Source organism: Thermobia domestica, chromosome 13 (assembly GCF_964235325.1).
Source record: "Thermobia domestica chromosome 13, izTheDome1.hap1.1, whole genome shotgun sequence".
Lineage (NCBI taxonomy): Eukaryota > Metazoa > Arthropoda > Insecta > Zygentoma > Lepismatidae > Thermobia > Thermobia domestica.
This window is the reverse complement of record NC_137466.1, coordinates 216573536-216594756: the sequence shown is the minus strand read 5'-3', so window position 1 is coordinate 216594756 and position 21221 is coordinate 216573536. Positions and strand designations below refer to the sequence as shown.

The 21221-nt window shown below is 33.8% G+C and overlaps 1 protein-coding gene across 2 annotated transcripts in view; it reads left to right on the top strand.

Moving 5' to 3' along the window:
* The window catches only part of LOC145669023 (sodium-coupled monocarboxylate transporter 1-like), a 56034-nt gene that overhangs the window by 20240 nt on the left and 14573 nt on the right, over window positions 1-21221 (top strand). The window contains exons 3-10 of one of the 2 annotated variants that reach the window (XM_081737362.1): window positions 1796-1955; window positions 2551-2616; window positions 6362-6413; window positions 11552-11619; window positions 13807-13961; window positions 14125-14265; window positions 17694-17802; window positions 18784-18893. In XM_081737362.1, coding sequence (XP_081593488.1) covers window positions 1796-1955; window positions 2551-2616; window positions 6362-6413; window positions 11552-11619; window positions 13807-13961; window positions 14125-14265; window positions 17694-17802; window positions 18784-18893 — 861 coding nt within the window. The remainder of the gene's footprint in view (window positions 1-1795; window positions 1956-2550; window positions 2617-6361; window positions 6414-11551; window positions 11620-13806; window positions 13962-14124; window positions 14266-17693; window positions 17803-18783; window positions 18894-21221) is intronic. The other variant, XM_081737363.1, reaches the window with a different exon arrangement.

Here is a 21221-nt window from a genome sequence, read left to right as displayed (position 1 = left end):
GTTTAATGGAATTTGTGTGTGAAGATAAACATGATAATTATTGCATCGATGTTGGTTTAAACCAAATCTTACACAATATTTCCGTGTTTAAAAATCGTTTGACTTTATATTTATTACAATATTAAAACAGGAAATAATGCATCTGATGGGACTATGATCCATTACACCATGTGTATGACTTTATATTTATTAAAATATTAAAACAGAAAGTAATACATTTGATGGTACTATGATCCATTACACCATGTGTATGACTTTATATTTATTACAATATTAAAACAGGAAGTAATGCATTTGATGGTACTATGGTCAATTACACCATGTGCATGACTTTGTATTTATTACAATGTTAAAACAAGAAGTAATGCAATTGATAGTACTATGATCCAATACATCATGTGTATGACTTTATATTTATTACAATATTAGAACAGAAAGTAATGTATTTGATGGTACTTTGATCCATTACACCATGTGTATGACTTTATATTTATTGCAATATTAATATAGGAAGTAATGCATTTGATGGTACTCTTATCCATTACAACATGTGCATGACTTTATATTTATTACAATATTAAAACAGGAAGTAATGCATTTGATGGTACTATGGTCAATTACACCATGTGCATGACTTTGTATTTATTACAATGTTAAAGCAAGAAGTAATGCATTTGATAGTACTATGATCCAATACACCATGTGTATGACTTTATATTTATTACAATATTAGAACAGAAAGTAATGTATTTGATGGTACTTTGATCCATTACACCATGTGTATGACTTTATATTTATTGCAATATTAATACAGGAAGTAATGCAATTTATGGTACTCTTATCCATTACAACATGTGTATGACTTTATATTTATTACAATATTAAAACAAGAAGTAATGCATTTGTTTGTACTATGATTCATTACACCAAGTGCATAACTTTATATTTATTACAATATTAATACAGGAAGTAATGCATTCGATAGTACTATGGTCCATTACACCATGTGTATAACTATATTTCTTACAATATTAGAACAGGGAGTAATGCATTTGATGGTACTATGATCCTTTACACCATGTGTATGACTTTATATTTATTGCAATAATAATACAGGAAGTAATGCATTTGATGGTACTATGATCTATTACAACATGTGTATGACTTTATATTTATTACAATATTAAAACAGGAAGTAATGCATTTGATGGTACTATGGTCAATTACACCATGTGTATGACTTTATATTTATTAGAATGTTAAAACAGGAAGCAATGCATTTGATAGTACAATAATCCAATACCCCATGTTTATGACTTTATATTTATTACAATATTAGAACAGAAAGTAATGCAGTTGATGGTACTATGATCCATTACAACATGTGTATGACTTTATATTTATTACAATATTAAAACAGGAAGTAATGCATTTGATGGTACTATGATCCATTACACCATGTGTATGACTTTATATTTGTTACAATGTTAAAACAGGAAGTAATGCATTTGATAGTACTATGATCCATTACACCATGTGTATGACTATATTTATTACAATATTAGTACAGGAAGTAATGCATTTGATGGTACTTTGATCAATTACACAATGTGTATGATACTTTTAATAAAACAGAATAACTGGCTTTATCTGCCATTAAATGTTGGGAAACGTTAAAATAAAATTTTAGTTAGCAATATTTGAGTTCTGGTTCAAGCAAACGAAGTAAAAATCAATAAATTATTTCTTTCACTTACAAACAGAAAATTAAATTAAATACTTTTCGTATTTTCAGCTATATATCAGGTATTGCACTTCTGGGCCTTCCTGCTGAAATGTATACATTTGGAACTCAATATTGGGTGATAGTTGTACCACACATTCTTGTTAGTTTAACAATGGCTTTCATTTATTTACCAGTGTTTTATGAGCAGCAAATTACATCGTCCTACGAGGTAAGTATCACTCTTTACAGCAACATTATTTTTTTTAAAAAATATAAGTATTTCTGAGTTTTCCCTAACTTTCGAGTCAAAATCTTGAGTTTATTCGGACTCCAGTTGGGAAGACGAAGAAACTTAGTTTTAAATATTGTATTGAGTCCGTATCACTAATTTATTATAGCATTTATTTTAATTTACAACTTAATCGTGGTCTTCTAACCATCCTTCTAATCTAGTCTAATCTAATATATAAAATTGTCTAATGTATAAAATTGTAAGTGACTATGTTTGATTTCATAACTCTTGAACTACCCGACCAATCTCGATTAAATTTTCAACATAGATGATGTTCAGGCCTGGTATGGTTCTTATCGTTTCACTTTAACGGTGCACTGTAGGACTGGGGAGGGGAAGACATATGCATATAAATGAAAGTGACTACGCTTGTGACTTATTAATTCTTGAACCATCCGACTGATCTCAATCAAATTTATAGCTGATATTTAACATTTAATCATCAGAGTTAAAAGTTCTAACTAAATTCATAACATAATATTTATACAATGTTAGAAGTTTTATTATTATTTATATAGTGTCTTTATTGCAGTATTTGGAGAGGCGTTTCAACAGAACTGTCAGGCAGCTGTGTTCAATGTTATTTGTCTTGAAAATGGTAAGAGAGTTGTATGTATTTCGATTAAACTTTTCAAAAGTTCTATTCATTACAAAAATGATAAGTTTTGTTCATAGGTGACTAAAAATGACTCAAGATATGATTACGTTATACAGAAGGAAAACCGAGGGAAAAATAAACTGAAAGATCAGTTAAAAAACAGTAACCCAACTGGAGAGCCTCAAGTAGGACCACCATTCATGAATTGCAATGAATAAATAAAAGGCAGTAACAATATTAAAAGTAACTCAGATCATGTCCTCAAAATGTTTTAAGATAGATTAATGTACGGTTTGCTTGTTTCTTCTTGCTGGACAGAAAAAATGTGTCTGCTGTTTGTGACGTTATGACAGTAAGAATCAATAATGTTTCTTGGAAACATGTTTTTTTAACCTTAGAATATCCCAATGAACTGTAAGTATACCGGATAGCTACATATTGTGATATATTTTTAAAACCAGACACCCAACATTAGTTTGACTTGTTTATATTATTTCCCAGACTATGGAAATAGTTCTGCTCCAATAATACCATGTTTGCAAATGTTTATGGTTATAACATTGGTAAAAGAAAACATCTTTGGGTATATTTGTTTCACTATTATGTATTTATGTTATCATGAGTATTTTTCAAAAATAAGTTCTACAAAATTCAGTATATTGTTACAATATCCTTTTAACTAATGTCTGGACAAGATTCACCATAATCTATTATATTCAAAGTAGAATGGCAATATGCCGGGCTTCATTATGAAATGTATTTCTCATATTTAGTTTCACGCTCTTTTGAATGGACCAAACATGTTTTGCACTAGAGGCGAGCGACGGACCACTGAACCACACACATCCTTTCCGTTTTGAAAGTATTAACGGGTTTCGTTGTAAATCTTTAATACGATTAATTACTTTCCTCAATTTTGTTGGTAAAAATATAAGGAAAAATCACTATAAAATTCAAAGTATACTATGAATGTTAAATTGGAAAGTATAGAAATTGTATATTTCGCAGCAAAATTCTAGAATATCTACAATGAACAAAAACAGCATGCATAATGTTGCGCATTCTGACAGACTTCGTGCAACTTTTGTTCTTTTCTTATAGCATTCAGAAAGGTAAAGAACAAGGATAAGTTCCTTAAAAAGGAAAGAGCACAAAAAATCAATAAAAGTAAGAAGTGAACTAAGGAGCAATAACAAAACGAATTTTTTGAATGATAGAAACAATAATTACAAAAAAAATTAAAAAAAGAAAAAGAAAAACAAAAGAAAGTAAGATTCCTAGCAGAGTAATATCGAAAATAGTGTGAAGTAAAATTCAAGCTTCAGAGAAAAATGTAATATAGATGTGGAGGTAATACGACCAAAATAATTAAAGTATCCACTGAAGAAATCGTGAAAGTGAAACTATATAACATATATACCGAGGAATAGAAATAACGCATTATGTAAATGTATATACGGAACAAGAGTAAAGAATCATTATAAGAAAATTAAAACAAGCAAGCAGAATAAAATAAATGATAGGATTAGTGATAACACTCGTCGGCAAAACGAAATTTTTTTTTCACTCCTACTAACGAAAATAGGTGATTCCTATAGGTTTCGAGCTCCTGAGTTCGGATCCGTAACCCGATTTTCTCCAGGGTGGACCAGTTTTCACTGGAACTGTTCGTACTTTATTTTCTGCAATAGGTTTCGCATGTTCTCGAATGTTTCTTTCATATGTAAAGCATGAGCAATAGGGATGGTTTGCTTTTCATTGCCATTGTGTAGTAACACTGCCTTGAGAGTTATCCTAGAGGAATCTACGAATAGCCTCCAATCTTCAGTGTTGTAGTTCAACTTCAGCTGTCCCATAAGCGATGGAATGTCAGTGCAATACAGCAAATCACCATCCTTTGTAAAATTAGGAACTAAGTTCACCTCTCTTTTCCTATGCATCGATATATTCACATCTTGGGTTAGTAGATTATATTGTTGAAGTCGTGATGCAAGCATTAGGGCCTTAGACTTAGGAAGATTTAAGTCTCTGATCAGATCATTCAGCTCTTCCTGATTTATCACATGTGGTTCATTAGTGTCAGGCACTGGAGCGTAATTGAGATCTGACTGTGTATTCGAAGATTGTGCAACATCCTCAGAAGCAGCAGGTTCTTCATCGGATGAAACTCTGCACAGCGTGTATGAGTCTGGTGGTACGGCTACAGGCAGACAAACATCAAGTTTCACAGGTCTCCTCACGGAATTCAAGTTATGATATTGTATTTTATGCTTCATGTTTTTTGAGAAATTTTTAATATTAGTCAGGCAGAAGTAACAGTCTGATACATGATCACGGGGCTCGTGCCAAACCATAGGTACAGCATCGATTTATGTGTATCATTCAACCATCCTGTGAGAGTATGCGCACATGAGTTACAACTTTGTTTCGGAGCCCAAACGCGACCCTGGTCGCCGATTTTACACCCGAAGTACAGATGGTAGGCTGTCTTCACGAACGGTGACTATGGCTTCCTTTGTCCCTTGAAAATCACTTCCCCACATATGTAGCACAATGAACCTGTAGAATTGTTGGAAGTTCTCGGCATGTTCGTTTAACACAAACGTCATTATTTCACACAGAAATATTTTTCACCTATGGTATACACACAGTGTAACACCACTTTCTAACACGAAGATCAACTCGAAACTGAAATGTTTGTTTCGCGCGATAGCGTGGTGTATGTCTTGGCGCCTTTTTTCAACAATCTGTCTGTCGTCTGGACAAAATGGAGCCGACGAATGATCGCAAGTTGATTACGAAGCCTTTCTCCGTCAATAACGCGTAGGTTTTAGTGTATGCAGTGTGGAACGACAATAAATCTTTGCAAGAAAGGCGCGGAGGTATGTTTCCGGGGGTCGTGAGCTAGAGGGAAAAATGTTCCTGGGATATAACCTAGTAACAGTTCTTGGATTAAGATAAAAATTCTGAATTATGCACTCTAAACACGAAAAACACATATTAAATACGAAAAATACGATTTTTCTGTCAATTATGGAAACAGCACCCCGCCAAAAAAAAAAAAAAAAAAAAAACCTTACGTGTTGGAACTTTTTCGATGAGATATTCGTAATCAGCTTCTCGAAATCTATCCGGTACACCCTTTCAACCTCGTGGGAAAATTTTCATGCCGACCAGTGTAATATGTAGATGAATCTGAACATTATGGAGCATGAGGAAGGAGCAGAAAAAAAATTAAAGAGTTGTGATGAACGGAAGTCTTAGTCTTGCAGTTTTTGCAAGAGTCTTGCATGCAAGACCAAGACCAAGACCAAGACCAAGATTCTTGCGCAAGAGTCTTACACAAGTACTGGTACTACTTGATTTCTTCTACTTTAATAACATTCTTACATCCGGAGTTAATAATTATCTTATTTTGGTATTTCAAAAATATTGATGTATATTACTTTCCTCTTTCCTAGATGAACCAAACAATGAAAACATTAATAAAATGCAACATATTTAATTTATGTTTTTATTTTTTTTATTTTTGAAACACTACGGTACCTAACTAAATTTTAAGTTATGTAACAATTCACTCAATGGGAAATTTGTTAATAGTTATCAAAAGACTCATTAGTAAGTAAGAAGTGCAAGATATTTAATGGGGGATATCTGGTACTTTAAGAAATATGGCCCGACTACTTAAGGGTTAAAAACAATTCTTGTTTCTGTGATTTCTTTCATTTTTCTTCTCAACTTTCAGCTTCTATTCATACCAATAGTTGTTTACGTACCTGCGTTAGCGTTTAATCAAGGTAAGACAATATTTATCTCCTCACGATTATTACATTATTTTATTTCTTGAGAATGTGAATTTATATTGTTATACTAGATGTAGGGTTGTCACATTAAACTTTTTGGACCAAAAGATGCTATATATTCCAATTAAAAATGTTCTTATAATCCTTATATCTGGATAAATACTTATAATGTAGGCAAACTCAAACTATCAGTTACATCAGCATGATGTGCTTATTACGTAGAAGATATGAGAACTCCATTAAGGGGTCGTTGAAACATTTTGTAGCCCCCGATTCGAAAACTAATTATTTGCCAAGATCACAATCTTTTGATCCATTTTTGTTCTATAACTAGGCTTGTTAGCCCTCTTGAAGACCCTTTAATTTTACAGAAAAAATATTCCTACGTTATTGGAAAGGAGTAGGGTGTTTTCCTGTGTAATTGTTTGCAGACTCGTATCTGTACAGTATATTTATAATTTAAAATCGCAACGCAGTGTTTCCGAACGAATGAAATGTCTACGTTTCTGTTACTGTTAAAAGTATTGCACATGTTCCTCTTGTAATGGCAACTAGCATTTGTTAGGAACTCAAGTTGTACAATCGGTCCTGATAAGAGGATTTACCACTGGTCTTTTATGACCAATCAGGAGCTTCCATGATAAAAGAAAGAAAAGAACAAAGGAATGCGTTGCATTTGCACCCAACAATTAACAACAGGAAAACCAATGAAAGGGTGTTAGAAATGGTGGAGGAGAAAAAAAGAGTTTCTGATATTTTTAAGAAGAGGAAGAGAAACTAGTTGGGACTTTTGCTAAGAAGAAAGTGTATTATGAGGGACGTGCTATAGGGTATGGGACAGGAAAGAGAAGGAGGGGGCGAAAGATACTACAATTAATGGACGGTAAAAAATAACAAAATCCGTATACGAGACGAAGAGGGTAGCGGAAGACCGTGGAGCATAGAAGCTTCTCAGCTGAGAATAGTAATCTGCCAATAACGTCAGATTACCTATGATCATGATTATGAATTAACAACCAAAGAAGCATCAGCGCTAACTTGTAATAAAAATGAAGTGTATGCCTGATTTGTGGATGTAAAATGTGTAACTCCCTAATTTCTTTTTTAGACAAAATAACAAAAGATGGAAGTGATTTAAATAGAAAATTTATTGTTATTAGTATATAATATTATGTAGAAATATATTATGATCAATTGTCTCCACTTGTCTGAGTAATAGTAATTGAAATTCATGAATTAAGTGAAGTACATGAGATAATGACGGTGTGCATATGAAAAAGAAATGAACGTTTACGGGTTCGAAATTTAAACATTATACCTTACGATGGAAATACCAGTATCGAAGTTAAGCAAAGTTCCAACTGTTTTTCACTGATCGAAATAATACGATCTTAGACAGAGACAGAGCTCACGTAATTTTTCTATTTATTCTTTCACCTCTCCACTCTCTATTTTGTGATTATCTCTTGTGGCTATACGGTTAGCGCATGCGTCTTCAGCGCTGGGGACCTGGGTTCAATTCCGGGAGGTATCTCATGCGTTTCGGATTCCATGTTAAGCTGTAGGTCTATGTTTCATATAATCTTGATTCTGAAAGAGGTGTTAAAATCTAATCTTATCTACCTGTCTCTTTTGTGAATGAAGAAGAGTGAGAAACAAGCAAAGGATTTTTTCATGCATGAACGATATATTTTAGGAACGATTAGGAAGACAGTAAAACACACACATATATATAGGGTAACTTCGGCAAATAACACCAGTCGCGTAATAATGCCATTTAAAGCTTTCCACAGTGCTAGCATAAGCACGTGGTTCATAAGGTGATAAACAGTAATGCCGCTTATGAGTGTGTGATAAACAGTAATGCCTGTTGTCTTTATAGCCACAAAGACTAGAGGTCAGTCAGGCGTCAGTAAAGAGAAACCGGTGAACAAATGTTGACGTGACAGCCCCCGAGCAGACGGAACAACTCGCAAATTTTTAGTGTGTCAAACGAGGTAGACGAATTGTTTGGGTAAACGTGAGATTTTAATTTTACTAAAGGTATGTGTTTACAGGGCCGTTCTTGCATAATATTATGATATAGATAAAATATGTAGGACCGCTATTCTTGGTATAGAAATAATGGCGAAAACAAAGTTTATTGTTTCTGAAAATAACGCCGCTATCGCGTCGCGAAATAACGCCACTCCATCTAATTGCTAATTGCTAATACTAGTGTTAAAAGTTTGTTTTTCTTTGTAGTAGTGGTTGATTCGAAAAAGTCTAGTTTTATGCTATCATGGCAAGGCACTCGAATATCGTGTGCAGGAAGGCAGAGAATTTGAGCTATGGTAAACTCATGCGATTCAACAAAATTATGTGAACGAATTGTATACGCTATTAGGAAATACGCTTGATGCTATGAACCTTTCGTGACAATCCTGAACTTATTTACAACGCACATTAAATGCAGAACTATAACTAATGTACAACAGTAGCCTAAAAATTTTGGCCCAGAAAGGGAGCCAAGCACGAAGAAACAAGCATCCTCTGGAAAGAAGAAGAATGGAAATATGTTCTGTGGGGAGTGTGGAGCATATTACTATGATCTCAGGGATCTTAAAACGTGGATTCAATGTATTGAATGCAAGATTTGGTTTCAAGAATTATGTGATTCTGACAGCATTGTTAAATGTGGCTTCTGAACATTTTGTGACTCTGGTTGTGCATTGTTGTCTGGCTCCGACGAGTAGTGCTCCATATGACTGCAGCTGTTGTGTTAAGAGGTTCACAATCATCACAAGAGGTACCGGTTAAAGACATGTACGATGACTATGAGTTTTATATATCAGCAAGTCAGGTGTCACATTGGCAAGAACATTGTTTAGTAGTGTTCAAAATGTATTTCGTTACGATTCCAACACATTTCCGTTGTTGTAAAGCAAGTGGCATTATTTGCCGACACTTCTGGTAATAACGCCATCTCATACTCACTCCGATTCTTAGTGCGTTGTGGTCGGAATTGTATGTGTAGGATCTTTGTTTTCTCATTGCATTATAGCGAAGTGTTCATTCCATCTTCCATGTAATTTGCACGGTTCTAGAGATAAAAAAGCTTGAACACCAGAACAATATGTTGAATTGGTGGCGTTATTTGCCGAAGTTACCCTATATATATGTACTTAACATTTTAGTCATAACCCGATTTAATAAATATCTCCTGTGTGTTGGGTTCCTTGTTCGATCCTCGACCAAATAAGTTTATTATTGTCAACAGCCTGTCTGAGGATTTTCTCGGGGTACTCCCGTTTCCTTGCACGTTCTAATTCCACCGACATTTAATTACATATGTGTGCTACAAGATGTCATATCATTTCATTTAAGACTAAATAAGTAATTAACAAAAATAAACGAACCAAAGTACAACATACGTCGAAGGAAAAGGTATACACTAATTATTAACATTAATTAGAACATACTCTGCAAACAAGTAAAGGAAAGAAATAATACCGCGTATTCTTCGAACGTAATCTGTCTTCACTTTAAGAAATTTTCGCAGAGATTAGAAATGCTTTAGAATAGTTTGTAACGTATATCCTGTTTCTATTCATAAATATTACAATTATTTTGAAATGATATTAGCACGTTACACGCACACCTGCCTCCGCAAAGACAACTTAAAGGTGTACGCTGGAAGAAAAGAGAATTTACTTTGCCCACTAAAAAATATAGCTATGTTAGTATAGTTCAATTAACTGAACAAAAATGGGAACTTAATAAATCCAATATCTACCAGTAAAATTGCTCTATAGGACGCCAGGTAATCTATGGTCTACAATACTCAAATAATAGAGTTAAGTTGAATATTATCAACTTTATATATCTAAACTTGAACAATTAAATTCAAAATTTTGATGATAAAAACAATAACGCAAAATGAATTGAATCTAGATCAAAAATTCACCTAGAATTCAATTATAAAAGTCATTATTTAATATCGCCCAGCGATATCAGAACAGATACAACCACAACGTTAAATGGCGTACTAGCTTTCAATGAGAAAATCTAATAAATAAATTATTTACAGTAAGTATTCCACTTATAACCAATAGCATTCACAGCAATAAACTCGTAAATTCACATTCATCACATAAAAGACCTACACTTAATTTAATTTTGAAAACCGATTAGGTTGAAAAAGATTCAATTTTGACACCAAAGATAATTATTTTCCTTCCTATTTGATAGCAGCCTGTGATCTGACGATCCCAGGTAGCGCTGCATTTGAACAACATTTTCATTCCAAAAAATACCACCAGAGGTCATAGAGAGCAATAAATTTTCTTGAAATGAATTAACATCTCAATTAGGATATTACTATTACAATTAGTTGGAGAACTTATTATTTCCATTTAATAACAAAAGAATCGAAGCTAATTATGATTTATAATTATTATTTTCGAAACTTCACAACCTTAGCTATTTAATGACATATTACAACTTCCACTATACAAAGCTTGACGACTCTGGGAACTGTGAATTGACACAAATGAACTTTACTTTGTAATAGCTTCACTCATCGATTACGTTACAAAGCGGAGAGGTCTACTGGATGAAAAGACAAGAGTTAGGGCATAGGATGTAGTTAAAAGTTAAGTACAAAATTGTCCCGTTAAGCAGAGAGGTCATATGAGATGTGGATCTACAGCTTAACGTGGGATCCAAACCCGAGGTCTCATTGGGAATTGAATAAGGATCACCCACGCCAAAGGCGCGTACGCTATCTCACATGACCAGAATGAAACTTAAGTTTTAACAGATAATAACCATTGAAAAAGTAATAAAATACAAGCTACGTATCATACCACGACCCAGCACATTGCAAGTACAAACATACTAATTGTAAAACATTTACAACATGTTCACATGTGTCGATAATCAACTATAAAGGTTTACTTGTTGATATTCACTTGAGTTCGGAATTGAAATCAACAATCTTCGACCTACACAGGGAACTATACATTATCTTATTAAAAAAGCAGCTAAAGGTAAAACAATGAAGATGTTCTATGCTTCATGATGATTTAAGTAAGAAGAGAACATTTGTAAGTAGAGTGACTGATGCTAATTTCCTTATTGATTTTTTTTAGTTACTGGAATTAATCTTCACCTAATAACGCCAGCGGTAGCTGTCGTCTGCATATTTTACACTACAGTGGTAAGTATTTTCTCTATAAACTATTTTGATCTTAGCATTAAGAGAGACTTGTAAAAGTTAAATGAAATTTGCGCCACAAATTATTTACATAATATAGGAATAGTTACAATTTCAGAAATATTGTACACTTCTTGTCGTAATAAATAGCTGTGGAGGAGTGATGTTTCTGTGCGTTGACATTAGATATTATAAACCACAATATTTAATCCGAGGTTTTTTCAAGGTGTTGAATGTGTATCCGAGAGAGCACGTTGCTTGCATGCAAGCTCATAAGACATCCACACTAACTGCTGTTGCACCTTGCGGAATGTGATACCGATCAACCTTATAGCATATATATTTGATCGTGATATATCTGGCCACCGTGCAGGTCAGAGTAAAATCAGTCTTCCTTCGAGAAAGGGTTGCACATTATGGAATTACGATTAGGAATTATACCTCTGGGCTTTCGAAACTATGGCCATGATAGCCCGTCACGTAGGTTCTAAAAGATTGATGTTCTATTGTTCGTCCTGTTTGTCCTATGTACGTTTTCGCGCATTCGCAGGAAATGCAGTATAATCCTGGTGTTTTAAGACCCAAATCGTCTTTATATTGACGGAGTACGTGTCTGATATTTGATGGCGGTCTGTGTATGGTTTTGATGTTGTGTCTCTTCATGATTCTTACAGTTTCTCCAGATAGTTTCCCAGTGTAGGGTAGGACTGCGATGTTGACTGAATCTTCAGATTCTGTTGTGCTCTTTTTACTAAGAAATATACTTTCTAGGGTCAAGCGAATGTCCTTCCTTGTATCCATTCTGGAGTAAAGTCTTCTTGAGACTGTAAGATGGCTTTTGATTGGTCCTAAAAAGGACATTTCCAGTAAAAAGACCACCACAGAATCTGAAGATCCTGTCAACATCGCTGTCCTACCCTACACTGGGAAACTATCAGGAAAAATTGCAAGAATCTTGAAAAGTCACATCAAAACCGTACACATACAGCCATCAAATGTCAGAAAACTACTCCGTCCAGTTAAAGACGATTTGGGTCTTAAAACACCAGGAGTATACTACATTTCCTGCGAATGAAGGAAAACTTACATAGGACAAACAGGACGAACAATAGAAGATCGAAGTAGCGAGCATGACAGATGTATCAAGTTGTTTTGTCCTGAGCAATAAGTCCTGGCGGGAAACTGTATAGCAGAAGGACATAGAATTTTCTTTTCAGACACTAAAATTATTTCAAAGAGCTCAAACTACTGGGATAGGATAATTGAAGAATCTCTTGCCATACTGCAAGAACCCTCCAATATCAACAGGGATAAAGGATTTCAACTTGGAGAGACCAGTCATAAAGAAAGCATATATGAATACGACCAATCAGCGCCAATCTATAGACCATCCAATCAGAGACACGGATCCTTAAGCCTCCCCCTTACCTCTCCTATATATATTACACACGAACTTCTCTCAGTATAATCGCCCGAAAGACGAGAACGGTGTCAGTTCTTGAAACGTTGGCTCTATCGTCGGACTTCACCTGGTTGATATCCCGAAAACATCTCTATAATATTCGCCGCCAGGAAAGCTTCAATTCTGATTTAAATTTTTTCTATTTTGAAACACTGAAGCCATATAATAGAACAGTTTCTTACTATATGATAGACTTCTACCTGTGAACAAATAGAGAGATGGATAAACGAAGTGACAAGTGGACATAGCAGTACTATAAGATATTTACATTTAGCATGTTTTGGAAGTCAAGAGAAGCTAGAATAATGTTTATGTGTGAAATAAGAGTTGATTTCCTTCTAACTGTTACAATCAGAAGATACATATATAAGTTAATATGCGAAACATTTTTTTAAAGTTAGTTCAAAAATGACATTATTCTTACAATGGTACTGAACAATATAGAGAGTTTTCGTTATCTATTTGCAGGGACACACATCTAGATTTCACATCATATATATTAGGACGAATTATCTACTGAAACTACCCTTAAAAGAGGGATATCTAAATACTGCAAAAAGGCTATTTTGGAACAGAGTCCAAACTAAAAGTTTGCAATAGACTGTACATTTTCATGTGAACTACGGTGTTATACTTCAAAAGCTGATATGTAGAATATCTTATTTCTTTAATTTAAAGCCTTCTTATAGAATTCTTTATGGACTATTCAGAGTTTATTTATTCTCCAGGGAGGTATGAAAGCTGTCGTGTGGACTGATGCCCTTCAGACAGTTGTTATGTTTGGAGGTATAATTGTTGTAGCAGTATTGGGAACCATCGCAGTTGGAGGGCCACAGGTTGTTTTCCAAAGAAGTCAAGAAAGTGGACGGATTGAACTTTTTAAGTAGGTACATAAAATTTTCGTCATGAGTGGTTTTAGTACTTGCTGATACCGTTCCTATTCTATAGTTAAAAAATTATTTTAATGTTTTTTGGTATTTGTCATTAATATAATTCTTTTTATACAATTGACTATTTGGAGAAATTTCCTTTTTAATAAATTATAGCTTCAATGCTGACCCAACAATTCGCCATACATTTTGGACAGTGTGTGTGGGAAACTATTTCAACTTCTTAGCCTCTTCTGGTGTCGATCAGGCCATGGTTCAGAGATATCTTGCAATGCCCACTTTTACAAAGGCCAAAATGTAAGTATTTAATTATCATGCTATGTTAACATAAAGACCTATAACGCCATGGTTTTAACTTGTAACTGAGAATTAATTTATCATGTTAACACAAGGACCTATAACGCCATGGTTTGAACTTGTAAATCAGAATTTAACTAAAATTCTATTTATATAGTTGATGCAAGACAACATAAGAAGAAAGCTTCAAATGTAGAGTTATCTCCAAAGTAATTGTCGCACAATGTCTATAAATCTCTTGCAGAAATATAATTTGATAATGATTTTGCAGGGTACTTTTAATACTTTTACTCTGTGTGTAATCGGGAAACGTATTTTTGTGATAAATTTCATATGAAAAGAATTATAAATACGAAAATTAGAGTGAGTAAAACAAAATGTTGCTGAAGTGACAGGGAAGGTTTTCTCGTAATATTGTTCGTATTTTCTGCTCTTTGACGTGAAATTTACCACATACATGTCTTTGCTGATTATATACATACTAACATTATAAAAATACCGGGCGAAATCTTTATCAAATTATATTCTACAACATATTTATAGACAGGCGACAATCATTTTGGACATGACTGTACATAAAGTCAGATAAGTTTGTAGTGTTTTAACCTTTAAAATATGTCAACAATATATTATCCTTTATTGCTAACGATTGCTTGCCAATGTGCTACTTCCAACGTGTTCTTGTCAGTGATCAATTAGCATGCCACAGTGAATTCGGCAGTATTCTATCACGTTTCGAGATACCTATTCTTCTTGAATGAAATAGGAGATTGGGTCATTGGCCTAGGGCGGACATTAATGTGGTAAAAGAAAACTCTGTGTCGCGTTGCCGAGTTGGTTGCTGCAATTTGGTTGTCTTCTTGATCCGGTACATTTACTAAATATCGATGCTCTACCGTAGTTTACGGACTATAAGACGCACCTTCATTTTTAAACAATTTGTTTAAAAAAACGCTGTCACATTTTAACCATTTTTATTATTAGTTTGCAAAGCTAGGCTAAAAGGATCTTAGTTTATAAAATCGAACTGACCTTTAAAGTCCCTGAAAATCATCGCGTCGATGCACTGCTACTGCCACTTGAATCCAATATTGCCAGATAGAGATAGATTTCCTGCTGCATCGAATATATAGCCATTTCAAAGACTGATGGAAATTTTAAATCAAATACTGGATATTTTTATATTTATTTTGAGTTTAAGACGCACCTGAATTTTGAAGGCAATTTTTCGTCTTATAGCCAGTAAAATATTAATGGCCGTGTGGTTGTCCAGACAAGCGCAATTCAAGCATTCAATTTTTCAATTCCACTAAATGCGATGGTTATATTGTGTGAATGCAGAACTGTCTTAGGTAGAGAGGTGTAGATGACTCATCCATTCTTTTTTGTTCATACGAACGCAAGGGTTCATTTTACATCACCCGTGGCAATTTGCTAATCTCTGTATTGGCGGGTAGTCCAGTGTCAAGCAAGAAATCACCGTCGAACCTGGAGTGATAGAGCCGTGTGATATTACGATCAGAAAATGTAGAGTCATTATTTTATCAGAAACGTCAAATTGCGTGAGGCTGATACGATATCTATAGAATATGTTAAACACAGCGACACAACTAGGATTGTTGTCGCCTGAGCCAAGAACTCGCCTTAGCGCCTTCCCCCTCCCTGACTAAGCAAACCAAAACGCTCAACGACTATACTTGATATTGGCATCACACAGTAATTTTCCTTTTCCATTTTTCCTTCAAGTGGTAAAGCTTAATCTCAAAATTACAGTACAGAATTTAATTTTTAGAATATTTAATTATGACAAGCAGTCAAGCTGTTGTCTGGAGTATTATACTCGGGCATTTTGTCAATCTCTTAATTCGATGTAAATAAAGTGAAAACGCAAAAAGCTGGAACTAAAATTTAGCTTTTCGGGCTCTTTCAGCTGCCAAGGTTTTTACAATGTCCTCAAAAGACAGCTTTTAATCTAGCTTATGCTCTATGGATATGATCTTAAGGTTGATGAGTTATTGTTGTTCTTTTAAGTTTCTCAGATATCTTTTTTATGATCTTTAGTTTGCTGACACACATTTCTTTGCTTTATAGTGAAAATAAATATTTGTCCAATTTTGCGACCCCCAATCCGGCGCCATGGATACAAGCCCCTTTTTTTCCCCTTAGTTATGTCATTGGTTAAACATCTAATATGTAACGCCATTCTGGGACAGAGTGACGGAAATCCTCGTGGATGAGCTTCTTTGTTTCAATTAGTTTAAAATACTATTCATAATATGTAGTTTTTCTTCTCAAATGACATTACAAAAACAAAGTTAGATGATAACTTCTTAAATATACAAAACAAGCAAAGAACTTATGTTTTTGAGTTCAGTTATTAGAGCACTTTAACCTTCTTTTTGTAAAGTGGGGTGCAAACCCATGTTAGTGCTAATTATTTTGTTGTTACTGCTGTAAAAATATTTCTACAAGGACGAGATTCAGCGGCTTCATTTATTTATTTGTATCAATTTTTTACGTAGAAGCCATTTGTACTAAATGTATTCTTTTCTTAATATTTACAAATTATTAGAGTAGGGTACTAGTATACCTCACTTGGTAAATCTTGTTACTTTTTAAATATGCATTGTTTCCCCTAAAAGACCACTAGGTGGTAGGTCATTTTAGCTTGCTTTTCATAGTTAATTGTTTCTATTAAGCAACTATCATGCATAAACATGGAAATGTAGTAATAAATGATAATAGAACACTTGTACCTCTCTTCTCCGTGGAGCGAAAAAAAATATTACTGTTGAATTGAACAAAGAAAAGTGAGTAAATTGTTTTCGCTCCACGGATACAAAGGTTCGAACAAAATATGATGTTTGTAGCACTTCTGTTTGCAAAGAGCACTCAACGAAGAAGATTGTTAGTATTTGTGATGATAAGAATAAAATCTTGCATGTTTCTGTATTTAAATATATAATAGGAAAGTAATTTTGTAACAGTATTGGAATCTTGTTTGTTTGCAGAGAAACATTAACATGCTGCTTTTTTTTACAGAAAATACAAACTATACAATATTTGTGAGCTGACGAATATATTACATTATTTTATGTGTAGAAACATTAATTATGCAATAAAAATTCCATTATTACATTTATATATTATAATAATTAAACATTTTTATTAAAAACAGTAATTTATTTGTGAGGTGCATTTGTACCCAACTCTGTAAATAATGTGAACCATATAAGTTGGTAAAAAGAAGGTTAAATATGGAAATGAAACTCTTATTTTCCATCCTATAACAATTAATCTATGTTAAGTTTAAATTATATGTATAAATATAAATAAGTACAGATAATTCCCAACATTGTTCACTTCTTAAAGGTTGCTCATTAATAATGCATAAAATTTGAAGTTTCCAATTGTCACTTGAATTTCAGAGCAGTGCTGATCCTTGCCATTGGAATTCTTGCAATTGTGTCCATCAGTTGTTATACTGGACTTCTCATATATGCGACTTATCATGACTGTGATCCACTCATGAGAAAGGTACGTGCATACCATACAATAACACTTGTAAATTAAATCAATTCTTTAAATATATCATATTATTTTATTATATCATATAATATTAAGCATGTTATCTACGCCAGTTACTTTACGCATATAATCAAGCACACATTCAAGTTTAGCCCATAATATCACCTTCTTATCTTCATATGTTTTCATATAGAGCACCTTTGTTGTTAGGTTGCTTAGTACTTTTATATAGTTTCTGAATATATTTTGCTTCCATTCGTATAAATTATTATTTTTTCAGATTATTCTAAAATAGTGAATAGTTTAATAGAAATGCCATAATTGTCAAGGAAGTAATCAACTTAAAATTAATCCCATTTCCAACCTAATCGTAACGCTTCTAAACAGGCTTATTTTTTGTTCCCTTGTTATTCATCTGCTTTTATTGTGACACATGCCGGGAATCTAGAAATTAACGTTAATTTGTTACAAGGGATGTCAACGCAAGCTATAGAATCACTTAGCTAAAATGATTTGAAAAATATGGCTAATAAAAAATGAAAGCTCAGATATTATAGGAATTTATAAATTATTTATAGGTCGGTTTGGTACTCCTATAAATGAATTACAAAATTAAAAGTTCAGTAGTACATAATCAAATGATTATAATTTGGATGTGTTAGGGCGGTGGCTTAGTGGTAGAGCGTTCTTCTCCGATGCTTGGGGTCCATCGTTCGGTCCCAACTCGCGCCGTGTGGATATTGTGGTGGACAAACACCGTCATCGTGGGTTTTCTCGGGGTTCTCCTGTTTCCTCCTACTTTCTGCATTTTACTATTTCATTCATTTCTCATAATCACCGTCTCCCTTAGGCTAACCGGCATAATCGTGGAATGTAAATCTTAAAGATTTCATTTGATTTTTTTATATTTTGTATCTCGAAATTCATACAATTTTCTATTTGATTATCCTGTTCTTCTGCGATAATATTATGCTGTATTGTTTTAAATAGGCTATAACGAAATCCGATCAGTTGGTGCCATATTTTGTGATGGACATCGCCAGATCAATTCCTGGACTTCCAGGAATGTTCGTTGCAGGGATCTTCAGTGCATCACTGAGGTAAAACTTGAGAATCTATGTTTGGCTTGTTGCTGATTCTTTATGAGTTTCGGCTCAAAATTAACATAGTTCTATTTTGTTAAAGGTAAGAAATGTTAAGTGTAATTTTCATTTTAGAATTCATAAAATATAGGAAATGTATTTAAGCCAAGAAAATGCAAGTACGTACACTCAATTACAAACTATACAGTAGGAAAGAGTTATATTTCCACAGTACTGAAGTAGAAAGTTTTATGCGCTTAGAGTAGAATTATGATTCGAGATAGTTGGCTCTCAATTACATTATATATATACCTGTATACTTGAAATAATGAGACGTAAGTTAAATGAGTTACAACATAAATGTAGCACAAAGTTTTATATTCCAGATATTATTAATAAAAATATCGAAAGAAATTATTACTCCGTCAGCAATAAGTAGAACGGGTATTAAATTCTACCATTTCACATTTATCACGGACGGAATGTGTGCTACTGTTTATTATTAGTTTTGATATACTGAAATGACACGGTTTTACGGCTTGTTGAAACGTAACCAATAGATTGATTGTCGTAACTTGTACAATTTTAAAAAGTCCGTATATGTTTGAAATAAGACAAGGTACCCAGTCTCTGAACGTGTTACTGAACAGAGTGCGAAAGTAAACCATATACAACATGCAACTGAGAGGGACTTCCTCCACTAATTCACACCAAGCTGCGAAAGATATCAAAACTGTATTTGTGCTTGAGAACTTGAATGAATGCACCCTACGCTGTCCGTTTGTGAAATTTCGTGCAGGCGACACAACAATGAAATATGATCACTGGAGCCTCTTGTATACCACAGTATTTTGGCGGCTCTACGTAGTCAATAAGTTTAAACGTTGAATTCATAGATGCCACCTGAATTGACACCTGCGAAAAGGAATCGCCGTCTGAAAATATGTATTTTTTTTCTGCAGAGTGGAATCGGGAAGGATTCCTGCTTTGAGTTGTCACTTCTAATAGAACAAATGATGTATTAGGGTAATCAAAAATGATGATGACAATAGTTGGAACGTGGTTGAGGAACCTGAGGAATCTCTTACTCACAGATGCCGTTCTTGCAGGAACATTGGAGATGATTCACCACCCCTTTTTTCGTCGAGATAAAGCCATTATTGTGTACAGTTGTAGCGCTGAATTTAAATGTTCCACAAACTTTTTTGCCACAAGAATACAGAAATATTCAATGGATATAGAATTCTACTGTTGCACACCCACTAGGACAGTAGCTTTATTCTTATCATCTCTCTCCCACAGATTAACACTGCCTTCATCATCTCTACTATTTATTGGTAATTAAAACCTTACTCGATGGCAGTAACAACTTCTTTTCAACATAGACCCCAGACTTGTTATACCATAAAATCAAATTGTTGATTGACCGATATCAAAAGCGTCTTTTTGAAGCCGAATACTAATTTGACTAATCGTGTAGAGCGTTAACCTTTTAATATGACAAACCACTCGAACATTTCAATCACAACAGCCCAATTGTTGAACATAAGGCGTCTTTCCATAGCTGAAGGACTTTTCCAGTTTTGTAGTACTCGTACAACAAGAGATACAAGTTACATAGTAAAGACAGCACTTCTTTCCTGCAGCACAAACACACTCTTCTTTCGGAGCGAACTTAGAAATATATCAAAGTAGTTTGTCATACACACAGTTTTTTCGTAGTTAAGACTTATGGTTAATATCTTTATTACAACATCAACATAATTTAGTGGTCAAAATATTTACAAATGGAGTGAAATGAATGTGGAAAGTTGTATGGACATGTTCTCAAAGGCTTTTTTTACTGCACTATTTTACTCAAGATTATTCAAACGTATGAAACATCCATTTCTGCAGCACCATTCATCTTTCCTGGTATTATCTTATAAACTTTAGTTTTGTAGTTACTTTACTCAGTTGTCACAAAAACGGATCAATATATATTTTTCCGCGACATACCACTAGGTAATTCAAGAGAAGTCTTGCGCCATTCTGAGCATTTATCAAGCTATATGTTATATAATATTTTGATAAAGTGTTGTACTCAACCACACTTCAGCATGCAGTAATTGTGAGTCTTAGCTGTTGATACCTTATTTTGTTCCATGTCGTGAAAGCAGTGCAGTAAAGAATACAGTATTTCTTGCAGTTATTTTACTGTTCGTACTTTCTTGTGTCATGTTTGTTTGTGGGTTTAAGTAAATATTTTCATTATTTCAAAAGTGCCCGTTTGAAAACTAAAATTAAAATTTATCTTATTTTATTCTATGTGTACATGTATATTGAAGTCATTCAATTATAATATAA